Below are 16,744 nucleotides of genomic sequence, written 5' to 3'. Positions count from 1 at the left end.
TGCATTCCATAACCCACCCTCCATCCCCTCTGCATTGGACTCTAGTCTCTGAATATTTGGTGCAAAGGAACTGAGGGGAATTGGGGCAGTGCTGTCTCATATAGCTGGGGGGTTGGGGGAGTGTGTTCCTGTGGCCACAAAGTGTGAGTGCTGCCCTCTATGGGTACTACTAGGCAAAATTTTCAGGTATGTACGCGCACCTAGTACACTGGAGCTGAAGTGGAATACATACCTGCATCACCTCTTGAAGAACCACAGTTGCAGTAAGTAACTGTTTCTTATGATTTTACACCTGGTCAGAAGTGCATTTTAGCAGTTTAATGTAAACGTACTGTCAATAACTTGGGTTGATAGCTTAAAAAGCCTAACTACATAGTGATTTATAGGGTCAAGAAAGTTTGGTAAAGATTAAAAACCAGAACTTCAGCTAGCATGGAATCAGTGGAGCTATACCAGCTGAGAATTTGGCTGGTTTCTATAAAGTACTTACAGTGCTGACAAACTTTGATAGTTTACTTTCCTAGACTTACTTAATTAAAAGTAGTGACTAAATATTACTTTTTATATTTATAGATTTACTCTCACTAGTTTGTGACATGCTGGCCTATTAAAGATAGATGGTGAAAGACACCACCAAAAGGAGCTGGACATTTGTGCTTTTTTCTTAAACAAATCTTAAATTTTCATAAAACTTGGTTAATGTAGATTAACAGTAAGCTTCTCAGATTAATTGGGGGGTGTAAAATTTAGTATACATTGGGGACTACTCCTGTCATGGTGTGATATCATGGAAGGTAAAATTAGTTGAGGCCCTAGAGCTAAAAGTTCCCTGGCATAAACTGGGAAGGACTGGAGGCAGGCTATTTTCAGGAAGTGATCATCAGTTCTGTAATGCCCTTCCTCTTTGACCACTAGAGAACAAATATATTGGCCAATAGATTACACCGCAGATGACACTTATTTGCCCAGGCTTTTCCTGGACGAGAGGGTTGGCAGAGCAAGCAGAAGTGGGTGGTGGCAGAACTTTGTTTGTGGGGACACTTTAGCTCTGGACACTACTTCCAATTTTATGGGTTTTAGAAATTAAATCTTTTAAATGCCTCCAGAGTTATGGATGGACACATCGTAAATCTAACTTGAGATACTTGCGGAGGGACAGTTGCTGGGTGTGTGTAATGCATTATAATTAAGAAGGTTTAGGTTGGCCTGTTTTCCTTTGGACTGGTATTAGCGGGATGGTGGAAAAAAATAAAAACTTTTAAAAATCTCATTCTGTGTTCTGCAGAAAAGAAGTCAGCTGGTAAAGAAGTTAAATGACTCTGACCACCAGTCCAGCACCTCACCCCTCATGGAAGGAACACCCACCATCAAATCGAAAAAGAAGTTGCTCCAAATCATTGACACCACCTTGCTCAAGTGTTACCTACATGTGAGTTCCCTGCCTAACCCAGCGAGCCTATAAAAATCTATAAAAAGTAAATTCCATTAGGAGTTTGGGGTGGGGAAAATTGGAAGACAGGATAAGGAATAGTTTCATTTGAGGTTGTTGAAGTGAACATCTGTCCTTCATGGACTAAAGTGCTTTGTGGAACTTAATTTAATCTCATCTTATTTCTTCGTTAGCAGTAGACAGCTTCACCAAACTTGGCAAGCGTATCTGTTTACTTCCCTGGATTTGCAAGGTTTCCTTTCCTTAAAGAGGAATGTTCTGTTTTGAAGTATAGAGAAATACCTACATATTTGTAAGCATGCTTGTCTCTCATTGCTGTGCTTAAGTAGATGGAGACAGTTGTCTGAGACCATTACTCCTGAAGTTAATGTTTCTCAACAGCTGGCCTCCACCATAGTGAGTAAAGAAGTGCTGGTATATAGGCCACTGGTTATCTGCTTGCTCACTGACTCCCGAAGTTAAACTGTGTGTAAAATGGACAGAGTAGAGGACTCCCTTTCAAATGTTAAAATCCCACTTCTTGTGCCATAAGATATTTTCTCTTTTTCTGGATCTCCCCCCCCCCCCCTTCCTGTGTTCTTGATTATAGTGTTGGACACTATGCACCTGAGTACACAGTTCATGAATCTGAAACCTCTAAATGCCCTTCCCTTGCTTGCAGACAAATGTAGCTCTGGTAGCACCGTTGCTACGTCTGGAGAACAATCACTGCCACATAGAAGAGAGTGAGCATGTACTGAAGAAGGCACACAAGTACAGTGAGCTGATAATACTGTATGAGAAGAAAGGGCTGCATGAAAAAGGTAAGTGAGGAAGGAAGAGGGGTGAATAGAGTGCACACTTCTGCTATAAATCTTAACCCATCTCTTGCTGACAAGAGTCTGTTTATCCATTCTTAACAGTATTTCAGAATGGCCTCCCATTGTAGCAGTCTCTTGATTAAATAATTATTTGACTTAAGTATTTATCCCTGCTAATTGCCTAGAGTATGTCCTTGCTAAGAGCTGCTTGTGTAGCAAAAAGTTGACATGTAAAAATAATTTTTCCTGTTCTGCTGCAATGGTTAAGCTAATGGGGAGCACACTTCGTTGGCCTGCTCTCCCAGGAACACGAGTTCTCAGTGAATGCAGGAAGCTGCTTTCTAAAGTTAAGGATAATCCCCATGGAATTGACCTTTTACTTCTACTAAAAGCTCTGCAGGTGCTAGTGGATCAATCAAAGAAAGCCAACTCACCTTTGAAGGGCCATGAAAGGACAGTGCAGTATCTACAGCATTTGGGTGAGTGCAGACCCAGGGGTAAGTGGGAATCTCTCTTTTAAAGGGATGCCTCTAACCCTCATTACCTAGATTCTTTTTTGTGAATTTTCATAAATTGCAGAGATGCCAACCATCTGTATTTTCTGTAATCCTCCCAATGTACATGTAGTTACAAAATTACTAATTCTGGCTTAAATCTCTGAATTTTGCACAAACACATTTTTATATGTATAACATAAAGTGTGTGCACGCATCAGACACTCAATACCATTCATTCAGATGAACACCACAAGTAGTGCCATGGCTGCAAGGGGCTTTCTGCTCCAGCGCCCCTGTGGTGCAGTAAGGGCCTGACAGAAAGCAAACCATGGTGATTTTGAATGGGTTAGGATGCTGTTGGGTTATGGTAATGTGCTCTTGGTACCTAGAATGCACCAGGGATTGCACACAGGGCAGTTAAAGTGCAACACGCAACATGAGGTTTGGGGAATGAATCAGCTCCCCAAGCCCCCTGACAATGGCTTGTTTTCTGGCTGACCCTTACTGCACAGTCTGTGGGAGAGAAGCCAGAGGGACAGAAGAAGGCAGAGGAAGAGAGGGTACATGACAGGAGGATCATCCTGGGAAGGAGGTCCAGGCCTGGGCTGGCCAAGGTAATGAAGGGCCCTAGGCAGTGTAAGAGGGCAGCTTTCTTAAGGCCAATATTCCCCTTCTGCCTGTTTTGATGGAAGGACGCAACGGGGTGGGGGGGGCAGCTCTTGGCCACAGATGGAGATGGGGGCAGAGGTCCCTGTTTCTGTGGGGGGGGCACGGGGGAGAAAGAGGTCATGACTATGCAAAGGAAGGAATCCCATATAAATGTGCATGCTTCTGTGGGGGTGGCCCCTCAGGAAAATTTTGGTTGCACCTCTGGTGGGGGGTGGGGAGATATTGCCATGGGAGGAAGCAGGCATGGCTGGGGTGTGTGGTGTGTGTGGATTTTTTTGGGGTATGCTGCAGTGACTTGCCCCAAAGTTCACCAGCCACCACTGTTAATAAAAATGGCTGGTGTGGGTGATTTAAAAATGCATGGAGATATGACCAAAATCATGGTCTGACCTGGTTGTGGCTATTGATGTTAGTTACTAAATGTCACTTCATCTTGAATACTGTTATTACTCTGATATGCACAGAAGTGCTTCTAATATGGATTTGATGCGTTTAGGCACTACTCCAGACTCCGTCTGTATTTGGCTTCCCAACTTTGGCAGTTGGCACAGGTCCAATCAACTTCCCTATTCCTCCCTAACTTTTTTCATAAACATCCCTAAGACTCAGAGCAAGGTTGGCATCTCTGAGATTATATGGTCAGAAGTGTTATGACCATCTAGTCTGATATAGCATAGGCTTTAGGACTTCCATGAAATAATTCCTGTTTAAAATAGAGAATATTTTTTTAGAAAAACTTAAAAATTTCCAGTGATGAAGAATCCATCACAACCCGTGGCAAGTTGTCCCAATAGTTAATTATTCCGTTTTATTTTAAAAGAGCATCTTCTTTGTCTAAATTTTGTTACTTCAGTTTCCAGCCATTGGATCTTGTTTTTCTTGTGTACTAATGGTACCATAGTATTTGGCTGACTTGATTTTTCAAGCAGGAGCTAGCTGAATAGTAAACTGGGGCCTTAGCACAGAATTTGCTCTCTATAATTCAAGCTCTGTTTTTTCTTAAATCAAACTTCTAGCACCTCAGGTTGTGAAAATACTTTGCTATGCAAATCACTGCTTGTGCAGGAATTGGTACTTCAGATAGTGGTGAGTGTTGTTACTTTGGTTCTTGTTCCAGGCACAGAAAACTTGCACTTGGTGTTCCTCTATTCCACGTGGGTGCTCAGAGACTTTCCTGATGATGGGTTGAAGGTAAGAGTTGCCACATTAGATGTATCTTTCATCTGGCTATTGATACCATTAGTATAGCACAGTTTGTTTGTTTGTCCTTGTCCTCAGAAGCCTGGGTAGAGATTGGAGTCCAATTATTACCATTGAACTCCAGTGCAGTGTCTAGTTTTTCACTTACATTCAGTGCAGATATTAAAGAACCTTATCTTTCTGGTAGTGGAAGGAGGTAGGTAGAGCATTCCTATGTGTTTCCTTATATAGCCTTCTACCTGGAGATGAGCATGTGGGAATAGTTTCACTACAACTAAAGATTCACATCCATGCAGTTCCCTCTGCACAGGGGGCTATTGCTGTAACCAGCAATAAGGGCCCTATGTAATGTTACAATTAATAATGTATTTTGTGGCTGCACACAGTTTGATATGGTATATTTTAAATACCAGCTATAACTTACTCTCTTGTTTTTCATTCCTTCTCTGCTGCAGCTTCTGGTGGTAGAACACAAGCTTAAGTGCACTTTTTAATAGGCAATGTATATGATACATAGGGTAGCAATGGAGAGTGGTGCTGCTCATTCCAGATACAAGGCAGCGCCAAGTGGGTGAATCTGCTGCTATCATTCTTCAGAGAGCTCCCATATTTGATTTGAGGGCTTGTGTGTTGCAATATCTCTGACCTCTCTGCCTCAGAAAAATGAGATTACACTCTACATTTAAAAATCAGTCCCTGAATAGAAATTTTATTTGGCAGATATTTACAGAAGACCTTCCTGAAGTAGAATCCTTGCCTCGAGACAAAGTACTCAACTTCTTGATAGAAAGCTTTAAAAGCCTGGCTATCCCTTACCTGGTAAGAACTTGTAGTGAAAAAAGTACTGCTAATTTAACACATCTATATCAAGCTTCTGCTCTTGAGTGTTGAATCTGAAATTTTGTGAAGAATACTAAGTTCAACATGAGGTGAAATAAACAAAATATACAGTTAGGAGGTGGAAGTGAGTGGGACTTGAGAGCCATTTTTGACATTCCTAAGTGGTGGTCAGTGGAGAAAAGTGTGCAACTGTTGATAGACTGCATTGAATCACTTTCTGAAGGAAGAGGAAGCATTTTTTTTGATGAACTCATGAACTGTGTGTTTATGTTCACAGGAACACATCATCCATGTTTGGGAGGAGACAGGCTCAGAATTCCACAATTGTCTGATTCAGCTGTACTGTGAGAAGGTGCAGGGATTAATGAAGGAATATCTCAGCTCCTTCCCTGAAGGTACTTCTAACCATGCTCTGCCTTACCTTGCAACAGGCAGTGGCACAGGAAGGGGAGATTGCAGAGTACACTGGCTAGATGTTGCCTTAGAAGTCTCTTGGAAACATAGGGGTCAAATGGACCTCAACCGGTTATCTGGTCCATCCGTTTTGCTGAGGCAGGATCATGTATACCTGATAGGTGTTTGTCTAACCTGTTTTTAAAAACCTGCAGTGATGGATTCCGCCACCTCCCCCCCCCCCCTCTTTTTTTTTTTTAAACCCTGTTTCAGTGCTTAACTATTCTTACAGCTAAAAGCTTTCCTAATATCTGGCCTAAATCTCCCTTGCTGCAGATTAAGGCCGTTACTACTTGTCCTGCCTTCAGTGGACACGGAGAACAGTTATCTTCTTTATAACAGACCATAACATACTTGATGATTGTTGTCAGGCTCTCCCTCAGTCTGCTTTTCTCAAGACAAAACACGCCACGTTTTTTAACCTTTCCTCATAGGTCAGGTTTTCTAAACCTTTTTATCATTTTTGTTGCTCTCCTCTGAACTCTCTACCATTTATCCACATCATTCCTAAAGTGTGGGACCAATTCTACAATTTATCCAGGTCCTTCTGAATTCCAATGCTGTCCTCCAAAATGCTTGCAACCCCTCCCATCTTGGTGTCATCCACAGATTTTATAAACAAATTGTCCACTCCATTATTCATGTCACTAATGTTTTTAAATTATAGGTTCTCTTTGCTAGTGCACTTCCTAGGGAAAAGAGCACAGCATGCTTCTAATATGGGATGAAGGGAGTACAATAGTGGTGAACTTACATGGAGCTTATAGTTTCGTGTGTTAAAGGAAATTCTAGGAAGCAACAAGAAACTTTTTTTTTTCTTTTTTTTTTTCCCCCATGGTTGTGTGGAATTGAGACTGCTCTTTCCTGAAATTTGGGGTTTGGAAAAGAGAGGCTTTCTGCTTCATTAACAAGTGGTCCAAAAAAGGAGACCATAGTTCTCCAACTCCCTAAGAACAGGAGTACTTGTGGCACCTTAGAGACTAACAAATTTATTTGAGCATAAGCTTTCGTGGGCTACAGCCCACTTCTTCAGATGCATAGAATGGAACATATAGTAAGATGTATATATACCTGCAGAGAACATGGAAAGGTGGAAGTAGCCATACCAACTGTAAGAGGCTAATTAATTAAGATGAGGTATTATCAGCAGGAGGAAAAAAAACTTTTGTAGTGATAATCAAGGTGGCCCATTTTAGACAGTTGACAAGGAGGGGTGAGGATACTTAACTCGGGGAAATGGATTCAATATGTGTAATGACCCAGCCACTCCCAGTTTCTATTCAAACCCAAGTTAATGGGATCTAGTTTGCATATTAATTCAAGCTCAGCAGTTTCTCGTTGGAGTCTGTTTTTGAAGCTTTTCTGTTGCAAAATTGCCACCTTTTAAGACTGTTACTGAGTGACCAGGGAGGTTGAAGTGTTCTCCCACTGGTTTTTGAATGTTATGATTCCTGATGTCAGATTTGTGTCCGTTTATTCTTTTGCATAGAGACTGTCCGGTTTGGCCAATGTACATGGCAGAGGGGCATTGCTGGCACATGATGGCATATATGTTCTTTTTGCGGATACAGACTAACACGGTTGCTACTCTGAAACTCCCTAAGAGTTATTCATGCATCTTTTATTGCACATGGTCCCTAGTGCATGGGGTATTGTAAACAACATTTGACTTCTTGCAAATTAGTTTGGTGAAAATGCTCTGTCTCCCTGTTCCCTTATGTTACTATGGGAGAACTCGCATGACACTAACTCTGACAGTTTTCTCCCCCTGACAGATAAAATTCCAGTGCCTGCTGGAGAGGAGGAAGGAGACCTGGGGGAGTATCGGAGAAAGCTGCTCGATTTTCTTGAGATTTCTAGCTGCTATGAACCTAGTCGTCTCATCAGTGATTTCCCCTTTGATGGTGCGTGCTAGTCATGCTCTAGCTTCCTTCAGCTTGAGATCTGTTTAGTTTCATGTTGCACAGCAATATCTTTCTGTGCTCTCCTTCCTGTTCATGAAATTATAGTAACTGAAATGGAAAAGAACTATTAGGTCAGTAGTTGCCAGTCGTTGCATGCACCAGTGTTGGCTGTTTGGGCTTTGTGACTGGTATAGTAGGATTCCCTTCTAGCACTGGAGTGGGAGAAGACAAGCTGATGACTAACTTCTTTTTTTAAATTTATACTGTAACCTGTAGATGAGCTTGGATTGCTCCAGACCAATAATGGCCCTTGAAGCATCCTATGGGCATTGTTAAGAATCCCAAGCATGTTCAATAAAAAAGGTGGTGTGGGGCACTGGCAAAAATAGTTCAGGAGCTAGTAAAGTGAGTGTTTGACCTGGTCAGACACCACCGATAGATCATCTAGTTAGTAGTCTCTGACCTTCTGTGCATGCCACAATTTATATTTTTCTCCTGCTTTTCACTCCTATCCCCATGTCATCCAGTTCTTTGGTCTGTTGTAGTGGAGCTTGAATATTCCCTTTTCTGTGGCAGGCCTGATTATTCCTTGGTGATGTTCCCCTCTAGGCCTCCTAGAAGAACGTGCCCTGCTGTTGGGTCGTATGGGGAAGCATGAACAAGCCCTCATTATCTATGTCCACATTCTGAAGGATACCAAAATGGCTGAACAGTAAGCCTCTCCCTCAATGTCCAGTTTTGTTTTGTTTTTTAAATAGCTTCTCCAACCGTTGCTGTTTCATGTCTCTGTGGGTGGGGTGGGGTTGTTAAATGTGCACTTAGAACAAGATAGGTATTGTAACATTTTTGATCTCTCATACCTGCCACGCTTGTTAGTTAGGATTCTGTGCGCCTTCTGATCACAGCTAGCATCCCCACATCTCTTGGGGCTTGGCCTTCCCATGCTGTTGCATTTGTCAGTGCCTCAAGCCAAGTACCTGTTTCTTTACTTGGGCTCCCATCAGTCTTGAATAGCAGAGCAGTCGCACACACCGGCTTTTAGTTTTTCACCCTGTAATAGAAGCACTTCCTGTTGTCTCTTAGCTTGTGCCCTATTATTACTTGTTGCTTTCTCTTTGTTTAGCTATGAACAGCTCTCATGTTAATTTTCTACTGCAATCTTCTTCCTTAATTAGAAGGAACTATGTTAGCAAGGTGATTCTTTTCCATTAGCAGCTGATGGTAGTTGGACAACAGCATGTTTATTATGATGGGGCCTGAGAACCAATTGAGAGTGAGGCCCCATTGTGCTAGTACTTCACAAAGACAGAACAGTGAACAGTCCCTGCTCTGATCTTACAATCTAAATAGGCAAGATGGAGGCTAGGGGAAAGCGTATCACACAAGCAGAGGCAGCACTGTCATAATAGTTCCCTTTTTTGGGGGGCAGGCAGGAGAGAGGGGTTAGTTGGGAGGGCCGGATAAGTTGCATGAAAAGGGAAGGTGGTGAGGGGGACGGGTATGGAGTGAAACTGAGGTTAAGAGACTGGGAGAGTGGGAGGGCTGGAGCAAACAGGCAATCCGCACATGGCAGAGAAATTTCAGACAGCACTGTGGAAAGGTCTCTGAATGACTGCAGGTCCCTGCCTTGGCTGCTTTTGCAGTTGCTCCTGTGGGCTGTAGTTCCTTGCATCGTTCCTCTGCAGTTTTTCCCTGGAGTCTCCTGGTGAGGGAGAGGTAGGTCCCCATTTGAGTCCAGGTGGTGCTATGGAAGGGGTGGCCCAGCTAGGACCACATTTTACCCTCTTCCCCACCCCCGTTCAGTAGTCCCTGCTTTGTCCGCTGCTGCAGCTGCTCCTACTAGGTGGAATTTATGGCTGATTCCTCTCTGTATTTTTGAACAAATTCATAGCATTTGGATGAAAATACAACCAACCAGCACCTAGATATTGGCAGGTGGGCTTCCAAGGGTTTCTTTGTACTCCTCACTTAGTCGTCCCGGTTAACGTTGTTTCGTTGTTACGATGCTGATCAATTAGGGAACATGCTCGTTTAAAGTTGTGCAATGCTCCCTTATAGCGTCGTTTGGCAGCTGCCTGCTTTGTCCACTGCTTGCAGGAAGAGCAGCCCATTGCAGCTAGCTGGTGGGGGCTTGGCACAGGGTGGACTGGCAGCCCTCCATCAGCTCCCCTAAGTTCCCTGTGCGGCAGCCACCCAGCAGGCTACCAATTGCCGGCAGTTCACCTGTCCCTCCCCCCCACTGCCATGTGCTGCTCCTGCCCTCTTCCTTGGAGCTGCTCCCCGGAGCCTCCTGCTTGCTGTGCAAGGTGGGGGGGAAGAGAGCCCTAATGTCAGGGTGTCCCCCTCTCCCCTGCTCCTGCATCCAGTTTACTCCATCTTCCATAGAGCAGTTGGGGGACATGACAGGGCTTGGGATGGAGGGAGCTTCCTGGCAGCAGCTGCCATTTCAACTTGCTGATCTGCTTAAAAAGGCAGTGTACTTAGAGTGGGGTCAGCATACTTAAAGGGGTAATGTGCATCTCTCTCTCACATACATGGTGTATGTGTCTGCTGTCTCCCTTCCCTCCATTCGTGCTGCCTTGTAGAGTGTGAGGCTACGTTAATGAGTTAACCCTTGAGGGCTCAGCCAATTGCTAGTTCATCATTTAGCAGTAAGGCATTCCCTGGGAAATATCCCACCCTCTGACTTCACCACCTCAACCGAGCTTCACAATCATCATTGCTGTGTATCAGTAATAAATTGGTGTGTGTGTGTGTGTGTGTCTTTTGTCTGGTTGAAAAAAATTTCCCTGGAACCTAACCCCCCCGTATTTACTTAAGCGAATCCAATTTCCCCATAAGAATTAAAGTCGCATTTTTCAGTAACATAACTCCTCACTTAATATTGTAGTTACTGTAACTAGACATGGGGGCTGTTAAACCTAACTTTGTGCATTCCTCTTTGGGTAACACCTATTGGGAGGCATTCATCCTGCTGTGTGCTAATCAGGCACCTCTTTCTTATATTTTAAATTCTGTTACCATTCATTGGCCTGTTACCCCCAGGATTTATCCGTTTATTTCCTTGGCTGCATTGATAGTCAACCCAAGTCAAGTTTCTCAGATATTTTTGTTTTTGTTTACACCCCAGAACTCAATTCACTGTCTATTTCAAATTTAAATATCTTGGACTGAGACAAGTATTTTTAAAAAGCTTTAAAATCTCCCCTTTTCACCAGCATCACGTAGTTGAGAATGAAAAGTGCCCCTTGTAAATGCACTGCCCTACTTTTTAGTACATGTTCTGTGTTGCTGAGGCTGTCCAAACTGTTAATACTTATAGCCTGTGTGGATGTATTGGTTTACAAGACAGTCCCACACTTCATTCATTTCACGTCTGTTGTAGGTACTGCCATAAACACTATGACAGAAGCAAAGATGGCAACAAAGATGTGAGTAGCTTTATGTCCATGTTCTTCTTGTTGATGAGTGATACATGAATAACTATTGTCTCCATATTGCCAATTTAAAGTAGACCTTCAGAACTTCTCAGGGGCAGGGTTCTCTGTATCATCTTCTACTATTGAGGAACTTGTAGTACATTTTTCACAACTTCTCTCCTTTTTGGAATGTTGCTGGGTTGCAGAAAATGTCTGAACTTTTTCATTGGCCAACAATTCTGTTTTACAAGTAGGGATAGAATCCAGCTCTGTCCCTCTGGGCTGTGTTGATGCTGCTAACAAGAATAAAAAGTAGTAAAATTGCTACTTACTAAAGACAACAGATGAGTCTGAATGCACACAACAGAGCTGTAGAATAAGGAGGTTCAAATTTTAATATCTAAAACTTGTTCTGTGCTGAAGGCTTGGAAATTAATCAATGCACAGACTTGTGCAGGAGACAAGCTGCTTAACGCTAATAGAGTTTAAATCTGTATCAAAATCCCTACTTGCCAATGCCATGATGTATTGCAGAGTTAGCCCTATAGCGATTAGAGTTCAGTGGTGTGTGTTTGATATACTTCAGTCTTTATTCTGTGAAACAGGTGTATCTGTCTCTGCTCCGGATGTATCTATCACCACCTAGTGTTCATTGCTTGGGGCCAATCAAGATGGAACTGTTGGAGCCTCAAGCCAATCTCCAGGCTGCCCTGCAGGTTTTAGAATTGCACCACAGCAAATTAGATACTACCAAGGTAAGGATTCCTTCTTTTATAGGTGGTGGTATGGATAGTTGCTATATCTTGAATTACAATGAAAAACACAGGAGTTAAGGGTAGGCCCTGGGAGCAGATCCTAAAAGTATCTGGACCAAAAAGAAATGGGGCTGAGGTTTTTTTTTTTTTGTTTTTTTTTAATTCCCTATCATACCCCTTCATCTTTCTTACAACTTGTCCTTGTCCCTTCTAGGCTATAAACCTGCTCCCAGCAAATACTCAAATTAGTGAGATTCGAATCTTCCTAGAAAAAGTCCTTGAAGAAAATGCCCAGAAGAAACGATTCAACCAAGTACTCAAAAATCTTCTCCATGCAGAATTCCTGAGGGTTTGTACCCACCTCTTTCATCCTCATTTATTAGAGTGGATTTTTAAAAGTTCTGTTAAATGGAAAGACTGGTGTGTGTGTGTGTGGTTTAAAAAAAAAAAAAAAGCTCTTCATTACCAGTACAGGAAACTTGTCCTCTAGATGGTGGTGTAGTGTAGCCAAGATTACTAAATGCACACTAATCATAACTCTGGCATTTCAGGATAGTGGAAAACTAAAGGTAGTTAAGAATACTATCCTTCTGTCTATTCAGACTAGAAAGGTGGCTGAGGTGTAGCACTGCACTGCTTACCATGTTTCCATTCTCCTACAGGTTCAGGAGGAGAGGATTTTGCATCAGCAGGTGAAGTGCATCATCACAGAGGAAAAAGTGTGCACAGTGTGTAAAAAGAAGATAGGAAATAGGTGAGTAATACTTCCTAGGAGAGCATTCTTCCTAAAGAGGCTTGTGGTACAAAAACAAATTAGTCTGGCTTATTTGTGCAGAGAAGTAAGGATGTGTAAATCCAGGAGCAAACAACTGAGGGAGAACTTTCAGAAGTGTACAATGAATTGGAAACTGTAATCTTAGCAGAGTGGCTGGAAAAAATGCCAAACCTCTTGATGCCTATGACAAAAAAAAAAAACTGCTAAAATAACTTCTCTTGGATTTTCAAGCCTCCAGCACAGACACAATAAATCAGTTTCAAGTTTCATAAGGCTTTTCTTCCAAGATTGATGGAGCAAGTAGTTGATATGCTGACATCACCTGAGATGTTGACTGCAGAGCTCAGAAGTCTGTGCAGAGTGGATGATAAGCACTATAAAAAGTTGTTTTTCATCCTGGAATCTGAAAGCGCTGTGGTTGCACATGGCTTCTTTATATAAATCTTTATAGGTGGTCTCTCAGTTTTGAAAGTATAATGTATATAATATAAAGGCTTTGTAAATCTGAAACCTTTAGTGTTGTGATGGCTACTTTGTGCTTCCAAAATCAACCTGCACCTTACGTGCCAATGACGTTAATACATCTGAGCAGCAGCAATGGTTTTATTGGTGTCAAAACTTCCAATAATTCTCCTCCCACCATTTTCATCCCTGGAGTTTTCAGGAAGAAATCAGGCTGATTTGGAGCAGAGACTTTGATGTTTCCTTCCCTCACCCCATTCAGTGCGTCCGCTCCAAACTAAATCTTATATCACCTAACAACCTTTAGCTGCTGTTACTGGTGGTGGGATTAATCCCCTCTAAAACATGACTGATATTCAGAATCTGGTGGGGAATAGATCTCTCTCTGCTTGCTGCTTTAATGAGCACAGTTAGCTGTCTCTAGAGCACTGAATTATTGGTATGCATTGATCCAGTTTTCCCTGTTAAGTATGATCTTGAAGTACTCGGTGAAGATCGGGGTGGTATATACTATATGCTTCATTTTGGTCAAGTTGGATCATGCCAGACTTAGAAAAGTGATCATGTTAAAATCGCACTTTGTGGTTCCAAACTTACTCAGCTAACTAACATTTTTGAGTCACATTGCTGCAAATTCCAGTTAAGTTCTTTGCTTGGGACATCACCAATAAAACTGATGCTATAATTGAAACTTAGTCAGGAATTCTCTTCATTAAGGAAGTAGCAGTCCTATGTAGTCACTTTTCTGACTGTAACAAAAATCAAGTTTGTATAGTGAACAGGGAAAATTGTGTATTGATTATACTGACATTTGATCTTGTGTGCTATTCTGTTTCTTCACAGTGCATTTGCCCGATACCCTAATGCAGTAGTTGTTCACTACTTCTGCTCCAAAGAAGTCAGTACGGCAGACACCTGAAACATGTTGCCATACATTAGATGGACTGCATTAGCCGCAACACCCGCATGAAATACAGATGTGAAGACTTGTTTAGGAAAAGTTGATGCTCTGGAGTTTTGAGGCATGTTGCTAGGAACATCTTACAAATAGCTTGTACCCAGCATGTCTCTGGAATGACTCTACCTATAACTTGGCAGTACTGACTTATTCGAAAATTGACGTTTTTAGATGTTAAATTGCTGGCAACTATATATACCTCTTAACACACCAAGATGAGGAAGAATGGAAATTGATCAGCAATGAGCTTGTATTGCACTCCAAACCTTGCAGGCTAGTCTCTGAACACTTCTATGGTGTTTACCAGTGACGGCATGTTTTAAAGTTAAAAAAATTTTCTATTCAGGTAAAAACTTCTTGATCTGATCTTGTTTGTGGCTCTCACTAATATTCCTCAAAAGGCAAAATCCTTGAAAAGTCACTGCAACTGTATTAATGTTGTATTGAAATCTACTTTTAGCCACCAAGTTGGGGGGAGGGAGGGAGCAAGCAAGAGTATGAGAGGCTCTGGTGCCTGATACTTGAACAATTGTGCCTGACTTCACCTTTCTCCCAACGTTGGGAATAACTAGATGTTGAACAAAGGAATTTTTATCTTTGATGCCTAGAGTGCTTATCAACTCACCTTCTGATACACAGAAGTTCCACAGGGGTTAGTCACACACTATAGGCTTCACTGGTAAGCATTTATTTTTCCCTTTTTGACTTTAGTTTGTTAGAGGTATGTAAATATGAATTAGCTCACACACTGTTTGCACTGTGTACAGTCGCTTCCAACATGAGTGGACACTTTTGAGAAGCAGCAACAACAGTCTGAAGAAGGGAAGCTCTCACTTGCACTTGTACCAAAAAGAACACTCCCGAAAAGTAACACTTTTGACAGGGACTGAAATGTATCTCTTGCTTGAGCTTCTAGAGTGCATTTGAGATCCCTATGTATGTAAATAGCTCTTCAATCTCTAGTTCTCTCTCCAGCATTAAAGTAAAATATAGACTGCATTTCGATGTCTGAGGGCTTTAGATCAACTCCCTTCTGCCCAGGCTGGTATTGGTGTTTGTTTTTTTTTTCTTTGGCCCAAGGATTCTAAATACACAAAACTGGATGCAGTATACTTCTTCATAGTCTGTAATACTTTTGTCTTATTTTTCCATGAACTTTAATCTGTAGCAGAGTTGATATAAGAGTACTTGCATGTTCACTTACTGTACAAAGAATCTGAGTAGCAGTGAACAAAGGCAGCAGTAGCACGTGGTTCAGTGTAATTGAATGTGGGTAATAACATCCCAGTTTAGCCATATTACTATAATTAAGTATTAAATGATATGGAACATGGCACACAATTATTATACTCCTTTTCTTTTAAAATCTATCATACTCCCAAAACAAGGAGTTGAGAAAATAAAATTTTAAAAACAAAAACCCATCTGCCCAGAATGTCATTGAATTTCACTGTTTACATGTTTTATTTAAGTCCTTTTTTTAAACACTCTTAGCAACAGGTCTTCTGTAGGATATAAATGATCCTACCTCACTTTCGAACTCTGCAAATACCATATCCTGGTTATATAGCCTACTCCTTCTGCCATCTGTTTTTTGTTTCAAGGCTATGGTTGCCAATAACCTTGGATGTCTTGGGTAATACTGCGGATGGTGCCTTTCTGTAGAGGTTAGGGGAGTTCCTGTGCTGAGATGGAGTTACTTTTTAAACTTTCTGTTTGAACAAGAGAACCTACTACATGCTTGTATTCAATTTGCACATATTCTGTGTAGTGTTTATATACTAGTTCAGGTACAACAGGAAGATGTTTTGGGAGTTGACAGTGAAAGAAGGGTATCTATCAATGCCCTACCGTTTTTGCGTACAGAAGTCAAGACCTTTCTGATATTGGTAAGGAGGATAGTCTGAATTACCTGTCTGCTGCCAGTAAATCTGCACTCTCTCTCACAGTTGGGATCAGTAGTGTACTCTTCTTTCATGGTGATGCTAATGTGCCTCTGTTCAGCTTTTTTGCATACATTTGCAGAGGTGTGGTGTGGTGTGTGCTGCAATTCTGCTGTCTGTTCTCATCCCATGGTTTAGATTCCATAACCATATGGAAGTTTTGTTTAAAGCAATATATTGTAATAATAAATATTCTGAACCAGTCTGTTCTGCTTTATTGTGTGGATGATAGTAACTAGCGGAGCTGCTCTGGGTTTACATATTTCTTTCCTTTGAGTTCAGATTTAAATAGCTGAAATCATGAATTATATGATTTTTAAAACCCTATGACTGTGAAATTGACCAAAATGAACCATGAATTTGGTAAGACCCTATTTGTTGTCAGCACTGTGGTATTTAAGGATATAGAGGAATCAGAATGGTGAATTTTCAGCCCAGTGCAGGGATTTCAGTATAAGTAGTGTGGGGATAGTCTAAACTTCAAGTTCTGATGAGTAGCGAGTAAAACGTTTCTGGAAACTCCTCCTTCCCCTCTACCATTGAATCAAATTTCTGTTCACAATAGAATATTTCGAATCTTAGAGTAAAATGTAATCACCACCAAAGATGATAAATTGGT

General features: G+C 41.7%; 1 protein-coding gene across 2 annotated transcripts in view; it reads left to right on the top strand.

Moving 5' to 3' along the window:
- The window catches only part of VPS39 (VPS39 subunit of HOPS complex), a 41,070-nt gene extending 24,740 nt beyond the window's left edge, over window positions 1-16,330 (top strand). Inside the window, exons 14-26 of one of the 2 annotated variants that reach the window (XM_039536620.1) lie at window positions 1,286-1,429; window positions 2,112-2,253; window positions 2,643-2,729; window positions 4,534-4,607; window positions 5,337-5,435; window positions 5,734-5,851; window positions 7,685-7,813; window positions 8,423-8,525; window positions 11,199-11,244; window positions 11,838-11,987; window positions 12,202-12,336; window positions 12,650-12,741; window positions 14,068-16,330. In XM_039536620.1, the coding sequence (XP_039392554.1) occupies window positions 1,286-1,429; window positions 2,112-2,253; window positions 2,643-2,729; window positions 4,534-4,607; window positions 5,337-5,435; window positions 5,734-5,851; window positions 7,685-7,813; window positions 8,423-8,525; window positions 11,199-11,244; window positions 11,838-11,987; window positions 12,202-12,336; window positions 12,650-12,741; window positions 14,068-14,143 (1,395 nt within the window). In that variant the 3' untranslated portion in view covers window positions 14,144-16,330. The remainder of the gene's footprint in view (window positions 1-1,285; window positions 1,430-2,111; window positions 2,254-2,642; window positions 2,730-4,533; window positions 4,608-5,336; window positions 5,436-5,733; window positions 5,852-7,684; window positions 7,814-8,422; window positions 8,526-11,198; window positions 11,245-11,837; window positions 11,988-12,201; window positions 12,337-12,649; window positions 12,742-14,067) is intronic. The other variant, XM_039536622.1, reaches the window with a different exon arrangement.
- The last annotated feature ends 414 nt before the right edge of the window (window positions 16,331-16,744 follow it).

The sequence above is a fragment of the Mauremys reevesii genome, linkage group 4 (assembly GCF_016161935.1).
Source record: "Mauremys reevesii isolate NIE-2019 linkage group 4, ASM1616193v1, whole genome shotgun sequence".
Classification (NCBI taxonomy): domain Eukaryota; kingdom Metazoa; phylum Chordata; order Testudines; family Geoemydidae; genus Mauremys; species Mauremys reevesii.
Note: the sequence above shows the minus strand (reverse complement) of the source record. Positions and strands in the feature narration are given on the sequence as shown.